This window comes from Nymphalis io, chromosome 12 (assembly GCF_905147045.1).
Source record: "Nymphalis io chromosome 12, ilAglIoxx1.1, whole genome shotgun sequence".
Taxonomy (NCBI): Eukaryota; Metazoa; Arthropoda; class Insecta; order Lepidoptera; family Nymphalidae; genus Nymphalis; species Nymphalis io.
Window position 1 is genome coordinate 4,248,876 of NC_065899.1, and position 13,755 is coordinate 4,262,630.

The following is a 13,755-nucleotide window of genomic DNA, read 5'->3' on the forward strand; positions in this document are numbered from 1 at the left end:
CAGAATTGTGTATTTTATTGCTCGGTCGGGTAGATCGAACCAACGTGAATTACATGCTTTCTTATTTAATATTAGTTGCGTCTTACGGTGTGTGATAATTTATATCTAGCGGCGTTATCTGTCGGTAGATCGCTCCCGAGTTATAATCCGGGTATTTTTCATGCGGCAAAGACCGTGCCACTGCGTGGCGTTACTGGAAAATTTATTTAACTGCGTGAAACGTCGCTGCAATTATTATAACCTTTAACAACAGATGGGACAGGAACCTCCAGCGTCCGCGAACATACTTGCGTGCCCAAAGGTTTATAAGAGATATCATATGGCAAACTCAATACGATGTGCTATCGATGTGCGATCTTCAATGGGTAATCCAAGATATCCAATCAGTCACCATGTGTGTGAGGTCTTTTTATAAATGAAACACGCACCATAAAAATACATAAACCTGAGTCTTAAGATAAAATTATCCTTTCGATGGTATGCTAGATACTTACCATATTGTAAACTATTCCATTTCAAAAAGTTAGTCGCCGCTGAACCTAATTTGTACTATATAATCTTTATATTATACGAATCTAGTCTCACATATCTGATAGATGGAAGTATATTTTCACCCCTAACAAGAGACCTCACATATGTGATAGGAGCGCATCCATCATGGTAGTGTACAACGTACATGTCGGTGCTCTACAAGCAAGTGGTCGAAACTGAGATAATAGGGGACATCTTGATACAACGCCAGATAAGGATACGGATGGTTCCCATGCAATCCGGAGCGTCCTTAAAAGCAGAGACATGTATTGTAACAGTACCATGGGCCAAAGGTTAAGCAAGACTATACTGAGAAAACGAACCGATTCCAAATTAACCGATTTAAAAATTACAAACACAAATATATATAACACAAAATATTTTATTTATACACGATTTATTACACGAACATTACGAAATTAATAATAAAGGTATATTGCAATAAAGAGCATGCCTGTGTAAGATGGTTTATTTTACATCCATGTCTATTTTTAGTCAAACGAAGTTTCATCGCATGGTTAAAAAGAAAACAAATATTGATATTACGTTAATTTACGTTTGTGTTCGTAATATAAGCAAGTAAATATAACGAGCTGGTCTCATTTTAACACGATGTTTAAAGAACATGATATGTGGAGATACAAAGTTATTACTGCTAACTGCCAACTAGTAGGCGCATCGTTACCTCCGGCGGTGAACTGTCGATACTCATATGAGATAAAAGATATAAATGTGTATATGTTATAAGATATAATGTTAACAATCAATTTGAACTTGTTTAAGTTTTTGAATATTATTTATAAATTATTTTAACCTTATTAAATCTTATTATTGAAAACCAATTTGTTCGATTTTTATTTTGTTAAATAGTTTATAGTAGTGAAGGTGTTTTTGTATAAATATATAAATGCAATGTGTATTTTTTTCTCAAACGCTTCGCTGATTACACCTTGACTTTAGTGAATATGTTATCCTTTGATGACGGTCCTGTGTAAAGTAACACTCATATGTCTTCGAATGAGAGTGAAATTCTAAATCATCGCTTATTACTATAACAGCGCTATCTTATTGGAGCTGTAAGTTTTATACCTATTTTTAATATAACAATTATTAATTACTAGCATTTAATTTTTTTTAAATGTTTCATATATTTAAAATACATTTATTTCAGTTATTTTTTAAGTTGTCTTTTATTTCAAAACATGTTAAATATCAATTTTAACGATACTTTGTTAATAAAGTATTTTTTATGTTAGGTTTTGTTTAATAGAAACCGCAATATAATAGCTACATACGACCACCCAACAACGAGTTTTCCGATTCCTCTTAGAATATTCTCACAAAGTGTGACTCATATGAAGTCGCATAACTATTACGTGTTCGCTACAAGCCTAGTAAGCTCATCTCAATTAGATGCAATGAATCAGTGCCTACAGATGACAATTGTTGGTTCCCAGAATAAATTTGCTTTTGCGGTTTATGATACTGCCTTAAAAGGTTCTCAAAGAGAAACCGCTAAAAATAATGTTTTTAGTCAATCGCGGCCTGAATTACAAACACGAAATTTAATATTATTAAGAGAAATATTTTAACAAAGACACATCTATTGAATTATTGGGTGACAATTTAAAAAAAAGTCATTTTAAAACTGTTTTCCTGATCGATAAAATGCCTAAGCTATAAAACAATACATTCAAAGGAAAACTTTCTTCCGAATTTTCAACAGAAATAATATCACAATACGTATTCGTCAGTTTATAAACATGTAGGATGTGCTCATTAATTAGCATCAAAAGCCGGCGCCAGTGATACATAAACCGCGGTACTAAATACTCAAAACATTAATCGTGAGTCATTTTTGTGATTAATTCAAGTGTCCCGCACTTACATATGTCACGGGATATAAAATTTTCATAATGTTTAATATTATGTAACTTATAAATAAATATCTTAAATAAAAACCGACAATGAAGAACAAACATTAAAAATAAATACGTAACAATCAAGTACAATGTATTGATAAAATTGATTTATTGTTATAACGTATAATTACAAGTAGAAAGTGACAGCCTGTTTATGTCCCCCTGGCTGGCTGGCTGGCTAAGGCCTTCTCTCCGTTTAAGGAAAAAGTTAAAGGCTAATTCAATCACGCTGCTCCAATACAAATTGGTAATCACACATGTGGAAGATCTGCATCCAACACTTGCTTTCCTCGATATGTTTTCCTTCACCGCCGAGCACGCGATGAATTTATAAACACATGATAAGTTTGAACACAAAACCTTCGGTTACAATTCAAAAAAGGAAAGATTATTGAAATGAAATATCAAAAAATAATTGCTATAAAATAAAAAATATATAATATTATAAACATAACACTGAATATATTGGCATTATAAGCGTATGTTAATTTGATTATGGTAAATTTTGAAACATGTCCAACGGACCTAGCATTACACGGCCAGAATAATGATTACGAACATTAAAACAAGATTATGCCCTAATCAATACATGTATTTGAACATGTTTCATAACCCGATTTTAATTAAGTCCCACAGGTCGACGCGAGTAATTTCGTAAGGCTCACTGACAAGTCGAACTATGCACAATAATAAGATAACCAACTATAATAATACATATTTGTCCAATGTCTCAATTATTACATGTGTGGTCTATAAATGATTATATAGAAGCGATGTAATGGAAGGAAACTATAACATTGTCGATATTAACATCGGTTATTACTTCGAATGAAACGCGGTAACCGTTCGTAATGGGCACGTTACTATTAATATTATTACAGACATTACAGAGAGCCAACTGTTTGTTTCTTCAATAGACGAATGATTTTTGTTGTTAAATGATACTAACTGTAATATGAATCAAAATAGCTGTCGTGTATTTATTATCTAAATGAAAGTTGTATAAGATTATAACGGACGCTGTCATACTTTTTGTATGACGTCTTAATCATAATTAAGGACTATCTTAAATATGTTTGACATCAATAGAAGCTTCTTGAAGCAATTAGACCGTCCGCTCAATTCAAAACAACCATTTTGGTTTTCCCGTTGAAAACTTGATTGAATAAGTTAAAAATAGGAAAATGACTTAATATTGCTATGTCAAATTGTCTCGAGATAACTCTCAATCATGCGCTAATAGAATAACAAACAAAAAAATATTGAAGAAAAAAGCTTTAATGCGGATTTAGCGTGATCAGATGATACGGTATCCATTATATAAATATTGAAACATAATATAGCTGAATCGATACTTTTAATATAATCGAAAATATCGATGATTTTACATCACATATCCGGCATCGCATTCGTATGTGAATTGAAAATGCATAAAAGGTAATAAGTATTCATTAGCGACGCATAAATAAAAGAAACGAACCCCTCAGAAATCTCTTTAGTTTTCATCCATAAAAATCTATTAATCTGACAATCCGTACTTCAACGGTGGTCACAATTTATAGTCGGCCTGATTGTTGGTACACGGGCTGGTTTGTAATGACGACATGATCGTGGACAGTCGACATGGAAAACAAGTAAAAATATAGCCGTGATAAATGAACAAACGGTCGAGGCACGCGAGCATCATTACGAGCGTGCGCATGATCATCTTCGTCTCATACAATGAAAGGTCACTGCGGTGATATTACCATTATATCTTTGCCCCGTCTTATTTTATTTAAAAATATCTATATTAATAAAAAAATTAATACAAAATTTCAAAACTTTTTATATTTTTATTTCGTTATTAAGCGCTTACTTTGAAGTAGCTATACGGGTGGCACATTTGTCGAGGCCTAACTGACAGACAGATGCGCGGCTCTCGGGCGCGATAACAGGGACGAAGTATCTGAGAAATGCCGATGGTTATTTATGGCGAGGCTAGCCGTCGTCGTCGTGCAGCCTCTAACAAAAGACTAAACAAATGACCGAGATAATCTACTAGTTAAAGCTCTTAGTTTAGGCAAGTGATAAAAATCTGATTAATACCACTGTTTTTGTAATCAGTATTTTTTCTTACTCAATTAAATAATAATTGAACATCAAAAAATTGTAATTGATCGAGTTAATAATGTGTCTTTTTTTCTCATAACCGGTGAGACATGTGTTGCTCGTAGGGCGACACGTACTAGCGACAAATGCCTTTCAAATTCCAAAAGGTATCGGTTAACGCGTGGGAGGCAGACGCAGCGCGCCGCCAATGAACACAAGCGCTAGATGTGACCGGCTTCAATTGAATCTAAAGAGGTACCAGCGGTACCACTACACTACACTAACTCTGAGCGTCTGTGGCCCTCAGGCGCGCCGACAACGCCCACGCATGCGCAGAGATTTATAACATTACCCATATTCGGCCTACGAACGGCGCCAATTCGACGCTTCAAATTAAAATCCGTGGCGAGTGCAAAAAGGGATCATAGTTTGCTGCATTGATCGATAGCCGAGTTATTTGATTTATAGAGTAATATTATTACTTATTTTCTGAGAACATTGAATAAATAGTGTATTTTATAGATACATAGATTAAAAAACTTAGAGGATGTATCTATGTACATACCTACATATAAATTCTATAAATCGTCATACATAAATAGTATTTTTCATAAATAAAATATTTAATAATGATTGAATACAAAACATAAGAAACGTCTTACACATTTACTACATACTCCGGCGGCAGCTGACGACCTGGCGTTATAATTTTCTTATATAGTACGCCTTTTGATTTCAGCTCCTAAAGAAGAAAAAAAATACATTATCGTGACAAGTATATTTCCACATTCGAAATAAAAAAAGTAAGTAAGAAAGCAAGCAACAGCATCAACAACAATATCCCACTGCTGGGACTCACTCCCTCTCTTTCTTGAAGAGATGGTTAGGTTAGGTGAGATATTAAGATATTAAAATATATTCCACTACGCAACTCCACTTATATCTTTATCTATATATATCTAGATTTTTATCGATACATGCAGATTTCTCTACGATGATTTCCTTCACCGCCAGGCACATGAAAATTTAGTGGTGCTTGCCCAGGTTAGAAATTGGAATCATCGATTCTCGTCTTCTAGCCACTGGGTCATCGCAGCTCTATATAATTTAGGGGACAAGTCATTATATTTTCGTCACTTTATTCGAAGATACAATCAGATAATTGACCAGGTAGTCCTTTTATTCTAAAGGCACTGTCTGACCGGCCAGTGAAGCGACTCATATAATAATGATCGAACTTCACTTCAAGAAGTTCGTTTCATCATATATTATATTTCCGTCCCCGAGGACAGTGCCTTTAGGATAAAAGGACTACCTGGTCAATTGTATCTTCGAATGAAGCGACTCATATGATAATGATCTTACTTCACTTCAGGAAGTTCGTTTGAACATATATTATTTGCCACAAACTTGGTGACAGCATATTATCTTTATATTTTGTCTCGCAAGCGGCAGTAATTAGATTATCTTTGTCATTTCCGGACAGTTACTGATACAGCGAAACTTGATAGACAGACAGTGTTAGGTCTGTGTCGCTGAGTGACGGCAAACCAGCGCCAATCCAAATTGTAATACCACCACTACAAATATTATAATATGATAGCTAAAATTTAATGATATTTTATGTTCAACGTTAAGAACAACCCGAAGCTAAATACTAAATAAACATAAAACAAGGAATGCAATTAATTAGTCTTTCGAAATAAAACTTGTAAACACAAGAATAATTTTACAATAAGAAATATTAACAAATGTACAATGTCGCTACTGTAGTAGCTTTAACATACACTGAACAAACAATGTCCATAAAGCAAACCAAAACAACTAAACATTAAAACTTTGATAGAGTGGATAACTGATTCTAGAAGTAATCACAAGTAACACTTTCGCAATAAAGCAAAATATTTTACGCGTAACAACTCAGCTTGGGTCTAAATCATATGCAATAAGCGATAAGTCAGTTAGCTAGTTAAAACTAAATGTAAATATTCTGAAATACCAGTACGTAATGCAGACGAACACGAAGACTTTGTTAAAACGCTTGAATTATTTAAATGAAACGTTAACAATAGTCGAGATACGACTAGTTCAAGTAGCTGTATTTATTTATATTTAAATGTCTTATTCAATATGTTAGGTATAAATATCTTAAACATGCTTTGTTTATTTTTTACTGGGCATGTATTAGGTGCCCTCTGTCTTTATCTCTTAATGATATATAAACTTTCTCTTAATAATAGTTGTGTAGTTAACACGTTAAAGCGTAACAAACAAATAAACAAATTCACTTTTGCAATTATAATACATATATAGTTACGATATTTAGGCTTTGCTTAAATACGAAATTTGCTGGTTCATGAGAAGTTACTTTACGATCGGATTATGCTAGCAGATGAATGCACGGCAATCAGACATAGAAACGAACAAAGCATCGTAGTAGAAAATGTGACTTTCAATCGTAAAACTGAACATAAGTTTATTGCTTCCCCGTATTCTGGCCCATACTGGGCGAGACGAGAATTTTACTATCCTAACAGCTAAAAATTGTTATCCTGACTTGAGAAGCTGTTTTACATATCCACAATAAACTTTTATAACTAACAAACTAGTACATAAATTTATTCGAATATTTGCTAACTATGCTAAACTATATTATTAACATTTATATAGTTACACAATAAAACCTACGCTTATCTCGAATCCCTTTAAAAATCATAATATGTATAGTATAATACCTAGCCCCAAAATTAAATATGATTTTAATACTTGTTGAATGTTGTGTACACTTATAAATGATATACATATCAGAAGTTGATTTTTTCTCTGTGAATGTTATGTATGCCGCCATTTAATATGTATATTGTTAGTGTTACTATTAAATAAATAAATAAATACTAAATAAAAATAGACTTTTAAAAACCTTACGCTTAAATGTTACGCAATATTAATCCTAAACCAAATGAGGAGCTTTTTATCAAAACTTTACAACTTTTTTTTACATTTTACAACAGGCGATTTTTAGGCTAAAGATTTTTAATAGAACTGCTGGATAGTTCGAAAGTTATTTTATTTATTTATTTTTCTAAGTTTCAGAAATAATGAGATCACAAAATTTCACTTTTTTCAACTATGATACATCTACTGCTGATGTCTAAATTCTTTTCATTTTTTTTTATTTAAAACATTTTGTTAGTTCAACTTGTAATGAAAATCTTCATTAAGGTTTCCGAAACCTAAAATATTTTGTAAAAATCATGTTATTGAAACTTAGTCTGACCTAGTGGCTTCGGGATCTAAATATTCCTAGTAACTTAAATTGTTTTATCAATATTAATCGCCATTTCCTTCAGAATTATATTTAGAGGTTTTTAGACTTTTGCATAAACGTCTAATATTTTCCTTCGATTCGCTTTAATAACTGATTAATTATATTCTTAGTGATATCGTTAAAAAAAGACAGAAATATAAAAAGACAAATAACGATTTTTTTTTGTACCCGTCGCTAATGTATTTTTGAAAAAACAAGATAACTTTTCAACTAAAGATAATACTACAACTATATAAATAGATATATATATATATATATAAATAAAAATAAAATTATAAAATACGAAGTACCGCTGGATCGTAGTATTTCACCGTATTAGTCAAATCTATGACTGCTCCCAACTTTGGAATAGCTTTTAAAAGTGTATTTATATCCCATCTGGAAAAGAAAAATATTTATTGAATGATATTTTTGATCTATAAAATAAATCATTTATTATATCAGTAGCTTACAAAATTTTGTCCGACAAGTTTATAATATAAAATTAATTGTATTTTAAGTCAAGAAATAGTGAAAAGTATCAGTAATAAAAACCATTATTATATGTAGATTTATATAAAAGCTTTACAAATTACGCTGACTCATTTCACATACATCTATTTTTTTAAACAAACGTAATCGTTAGTAAAAAATTTCGTAATAAATTAATAAATTTCATAACAAATTTCTTATCAAGTCTATAGTTTTAATATTTATGAACGGCACGTTCTTTTTTCAGGATCATTTTTAAAATTAAGTGCGGCAAACTCGTAAACACGACAAAAGCAAGCTGAGCTTTCGATAGCTACTAATCTAAACATTTAGCTAGTAAACAAATGAATATAGTAAATTAGTTTATTATTGTGTATACTTACAAATCCTTCACGGTAATAAAACTGCTTCTCTGCACTCTCTGAAACAAGCAATATGAGGACCATGATAAAGTTTTTATATTACTGATAATTATTATGCTACATGGCGATGATTTTTGTATCATTAGTACATACCATTGTGGCTATAGACAATTGTACTTTGAAAATGCCGCACGTAGGCGACACGGCACTGATAAGAGACCTGATCAATCATCAACTAGCCCTACCTCACCGGTGTCGTTGACCTATGACGCTGAGGGCCACCTGATGGAATCAAGTTTAAGACGGGACATCCGAATTTCTAAATTAGTGGACCCGTAAACATCATTCTCTCCAGATATCGCTAAGAAAACCTTTAAGTAACTAAGCACAAACTTATTCTGAGAAACCAAATTGAATGTAAATACAAATAAAATGAAACAAACGTTAGAATTTTAAATGACCATAATTTTCCATAAAACGTTGATCATAAATCCCAAAACCCATTTCTGTTGCACCGCAGGCAAAAATTTTTAGTTAAAAGTTTTCAATTTCGGACAAAATCGCCTTAAATAAAATGTCAGGTACCTAATAACAGGCTGTTACGGTGGCAATAATTTATCGGCAGTGTTGACAAGATTGAAAAAGATTATCAAATAAAAAATATTGACCGCCGAGGGGCGTGTTTAAAAGGGGTTAATTTTCAATTTGGATACGCTGGTGGTTTCGGTTTAAATTAAATATACAGTGTTTATAAATATTGAATATTGATTACAATATTGATTAAATATTTCACGTGTTCAATTATATTAGTACCGAACATTGCCTTTCAAAGTTATTATTGCCGATAATATATCCTTTCACATATCTTATACTAAAATAATTATCGTGTAAGCAGCATAAACAATGCGGTTATTACGATTGCCACAACAAAGCTTAGTCACTCGATTATCCAAATACTTAGTAATAATATGATTAACATATCGGTATTATCGTAATATCTGATGTATGTTCGTATTGATCGGTTAAACAGTGAATAAATAATTATAAAACACAATAATATCAATGAATTTGTGGTGTAATATATTAATATTTTCCTCAGGCGTTTTTTAACCTATCGTGTGAACAGATTATAAATATAAAGTAAGCAGATGCTGGAAATAAAATCAATGATATTATTATTTAAGGTGACTTTAAAATATAGTATTCAATAATAAAGCTGTAAAAGATTGTATAGTACTCCTTTCTAACCTATAATGCTCATTTTAATCTTTTTTATATAGAATAGGTAGGCGGACGAGCATGCCACCTTATGGTAAGTGGTGACCAACGCTCATAGACATTACCATTGTAAAAAATGTCTATGTACCACCGACCTTGGGAACTAAGATGTTACGTCCCTTGTGCCTGTAATTACTGCTCACCCTTTAAGCCGGAACAGAACAATATCAAACACTGTTGTTTTGCGGTAGAATATCTGATGAGTGGATGGTACCTACCCAAACGAGCTTGCACAAAGCCCTACCACCAATAACAAATCTGACAATAACGAAATAGAAAGAAGAGACCTACATCTTAGAGCCCAGCGTGTCATGGGTTAAGTACATATATATATCACATTAAATCTGACATAGCAGGTTTAAATTACATAAAAGGCTAAGCATTTAATAATTATTCGTGCTTTTTCGTAGTCGAGTTTTTAAACTTATGTAACATTAGTCGAGGCAGTTATCAAATATATAACTATTACTTTATACACGCGGCTTCGCCCGCATGCGGTGAGGGCAGGTTTACCCTAATTAATCTTTACCCCTGACAACGTGTACGCAAAATGTAACGACTATCGGTGAAGTAGTTAAGAAGTGAAAGAAGAAAAGAATAGTGAAACTTACAAGAATACTAGAACCATTATATATATAACTATATTTCTATTATATTTATTGTCTATATAACCATATTATTTAAGCATGTCTTTCTAATGTTCGACAAACATAACGTAACTAACTAGAACACGACAATAATGAAATGGTCAAAATTGAACCTGCAACTTTCACATCATTGGGTGGCCTACGCCGTTGAGCTATTGAAGCTACATTACAACGATAATTATGCTAATTACGTATATAAAATATGATTGATTGAGTGAATTAATGTAGGTTTTAATTAGTCCTTACTTTGATTTTCTAATAAAGACTTCCTCAACCATAAGTCTACGTAAAGCTTTATTGCAAAAAATAAAATCTGATAAAGCTAAAAACAGTAAGAACCATTAATCTCGACGGATGAACAAATTTTCTTAACGAAATTGTAAGAATTTCATTGTATTGTTGGTACAGTATACCAGAACAACAAAGTAACAATCTGAAATTTGTAGTCGTGTTATATTAATCGCAACGATTATTGTGCGACCATTTACAAGTCATGTGACAAATCAGAATGAAGAAAACGATGATAAAAGTATCAACAATAGTCCTTAATAAATCCCTGATTACCGCTGACACGAACATACGACTCGACAACGCATTACTTGCATGTGTCGTGTGAGGCGATAAAAGTAAATTTGTCATTTTTACGACATTACTTTACATTTGCAAACATGGAAAAGAAGTCACCACCTGCAGGTATAATTACAGTTTTATGCGGATAAATTAATTAAGATAAGACAGTATGCAAATTCGAGATGGTTACACGCATCGGTTTAACCTAGATTAACTTTAAAATATTTACTTAAAATATTTACAAGCATGCATATTATTCCACTTATATTTTAAATAGTTAGCCTTTATACCTATTCCTTAATATCTCGACTTAAGGGAAAGTTTAAGACGATAGTCTTAAGGAAAACGTATCTAGCTTATTCAACAACGGTGCTTTTTGCTGGTTAGTTTATTTTTAAAATTGGAAGTAACGGAGCTTAATAAAACACACTATGTTTTTGTATTGAATAGAATATTATGTAATCTTTTGTTTTAATTTTATAGCACATTACCCTGTTATTTATGAGAACTGCGGTGATGCAACATGTTGTTTGAGAGATTGCCTGCTACATTATTATTACTTTCTATAAACACATTATGATAGTCATTCTGAATGTGGATACGAAAAGTAGCATAGATTAGCAAATTATTACGAATTGCTTATCAATTGTTTTATCTGTTATTACAACATGTAAGATTATATGATATTTCCTCGTAGGGCTCCTGCCTCCCTGTACAAATGTATTTATTATTAAGATATATAAAAAAAATTTAAACATAAATGTCTGTGCGAGAGAATAAATAAAATAATTAATATTATTTGGCAGAGTCCTATCCGAGATACCCATGTATCCTGAGAATTTTGCTGTTTCATCCCCAAGTTTGAGATGAATTATATCCCCAAATTAAGCACATGAAAACTTACTGGTGGTTGTTCGGATTTGAACCTGCTATCTTTGGTTCAGTTCGTGTTCTAACAACTAGGTCATTTTCAGGAAGTTACCATTTTTCATAACCAATATATAAACAACTAAGTAAACATTTAATTTATTTACTACGCGTTTATATTAAACATGGACATATAATATGTATATATATAAGATAAGATTTAATTTTCTTAATAGGCAATGTTATTCACGATTATATATACGGTTTTATTATAGAAAAGTATAACTTTCCCCAGAACAGACAGCGGAGTTAAAAAGTTTGTTATAAGGATTATTTTGTTATCTTCGCGACGACATATACTCTTAAAAAACTACTTTTATACCACATAATAAATTTCATTGGTTCAGTTTTATCAGGCTCCAATTGCAAATTAAACTAACTGTAATATTTTTTATTGCAAATTAAACTAACTAATATTTTTTGTCTAAAAAAATGAATATATTGTTTTGAGAGAAAGGCTATATCATTACGTTTTCTATGTTTAATCTTCTACTTCCGTAACAGCCTGTGAATGTCCCACTGCTGAGCTAAAGGCCTCCTCTCCTCTTTTTGAGGAGAAGGTATTGGAGCTTATTCCACCACGCTGCTCCAATGCGGGTTGGTGGAATACACATGTGGCAGATTTCAGTGAAATTAGACACATGCAGGTTTCCTCACGATGTTTTCCTTCACCGTAAAGCACGAGATGAATTATAATCACAAATTAAGCACATGAAAATTCAGTCGTGCTTGCCCGGGTTTGAACCCACGATCATCGGTTAAGATTCACGCGTTCTTACCACTGGGCCATCTCGGCTTTTTTCATCTTCTACTTATATGTCCCAAATGTAACTGGACTAACTAATTATTAAAGTAGAAAAATATTACATTGTCTACTGACGAAACGAAACTAGCTGAAGTGAAAACTGTCAACTATTTTTTAAATTAATATGTTTAAAAAATAGTAATTGAAACCGAAAGTGAGAGATGCATAGTTATGAAAATGATCACATATTTCATGCGCCAAAATAAGACACGCCTCATAAAACTTACTAACATGACGCAAAATCACGCTTAGGTGAGTCAACTTTAGATCCAAGTATTAAATTTCAATTGAACGGTATTCACAAAACAACACCGATCGAAAGCAAAACAGACTTCCCTGTAAGACATAATATACAAACGGAATTTGTAAATCCAAAAACACTTCATCAAAGTTACCTTTTAATCTATAAAATATATTTGTTGTTAAGAAATACACATTCCGCATAGCAAATTCTTTTCTCATAACGACCACTAATTATTTCTCTTACATACAAATAATATCATCAGTAAATTCACCAACACTGTAGTCTATAAATAATTTATAAATCTTGCGTTGATTCCAAAATGCAGTATCATCAGTCAGAATATGAAAGAATCCATAATTTTATTCCCCTTACTACAGAATTCATTTTAACACTATTCCATTGAATACGCATTACAAGCTGCATTGCGTGGTCGTGGTACCTCTTTTTTCTTCTGTGATTTGTTAGACCGTTTATTCGAATGGTAATGATGGCATAATTGACAGAGAGCAACTATTGTTTCCATTGTGCTGTATATTGATATTAGGATTTTGTCGCCTTGTAATGGAGGGACATTTGTTA

General features: G+C 32.1%; 1 protein-coding gene across 1 annotated transcript in view; it reads right to left on the reverse strand.

Moving 5' to 3' along the window:
- LOC126772415 (RNA/RNP complex-1-interacting phosphatase) overlaps positions 1–13,755 on the reverse strand; it is a 41,840-nt gene that overhangs the window by 7,715 nt on the left and 20,370 nt on the right. The window contains exons 3-5 of the mRNA XM_050492786.1: positions 8,727–8,764; positions 8,163–8,250; positions 5,207–5,286 (exon numbers count right to left, since the gene is read on the reverse strand). Of these exons, the coding sequence (XP_050348743.1) occupies positions 5,207–5,286; positions 8,163–8,250; positions 8,727–8,764 (206 nt within the window). The remainder of the gene's footprint in view (positions 1–5,206; positions 5,287–8,162; positions 8,251–8,726; positions 8,765–13,755) is intronic.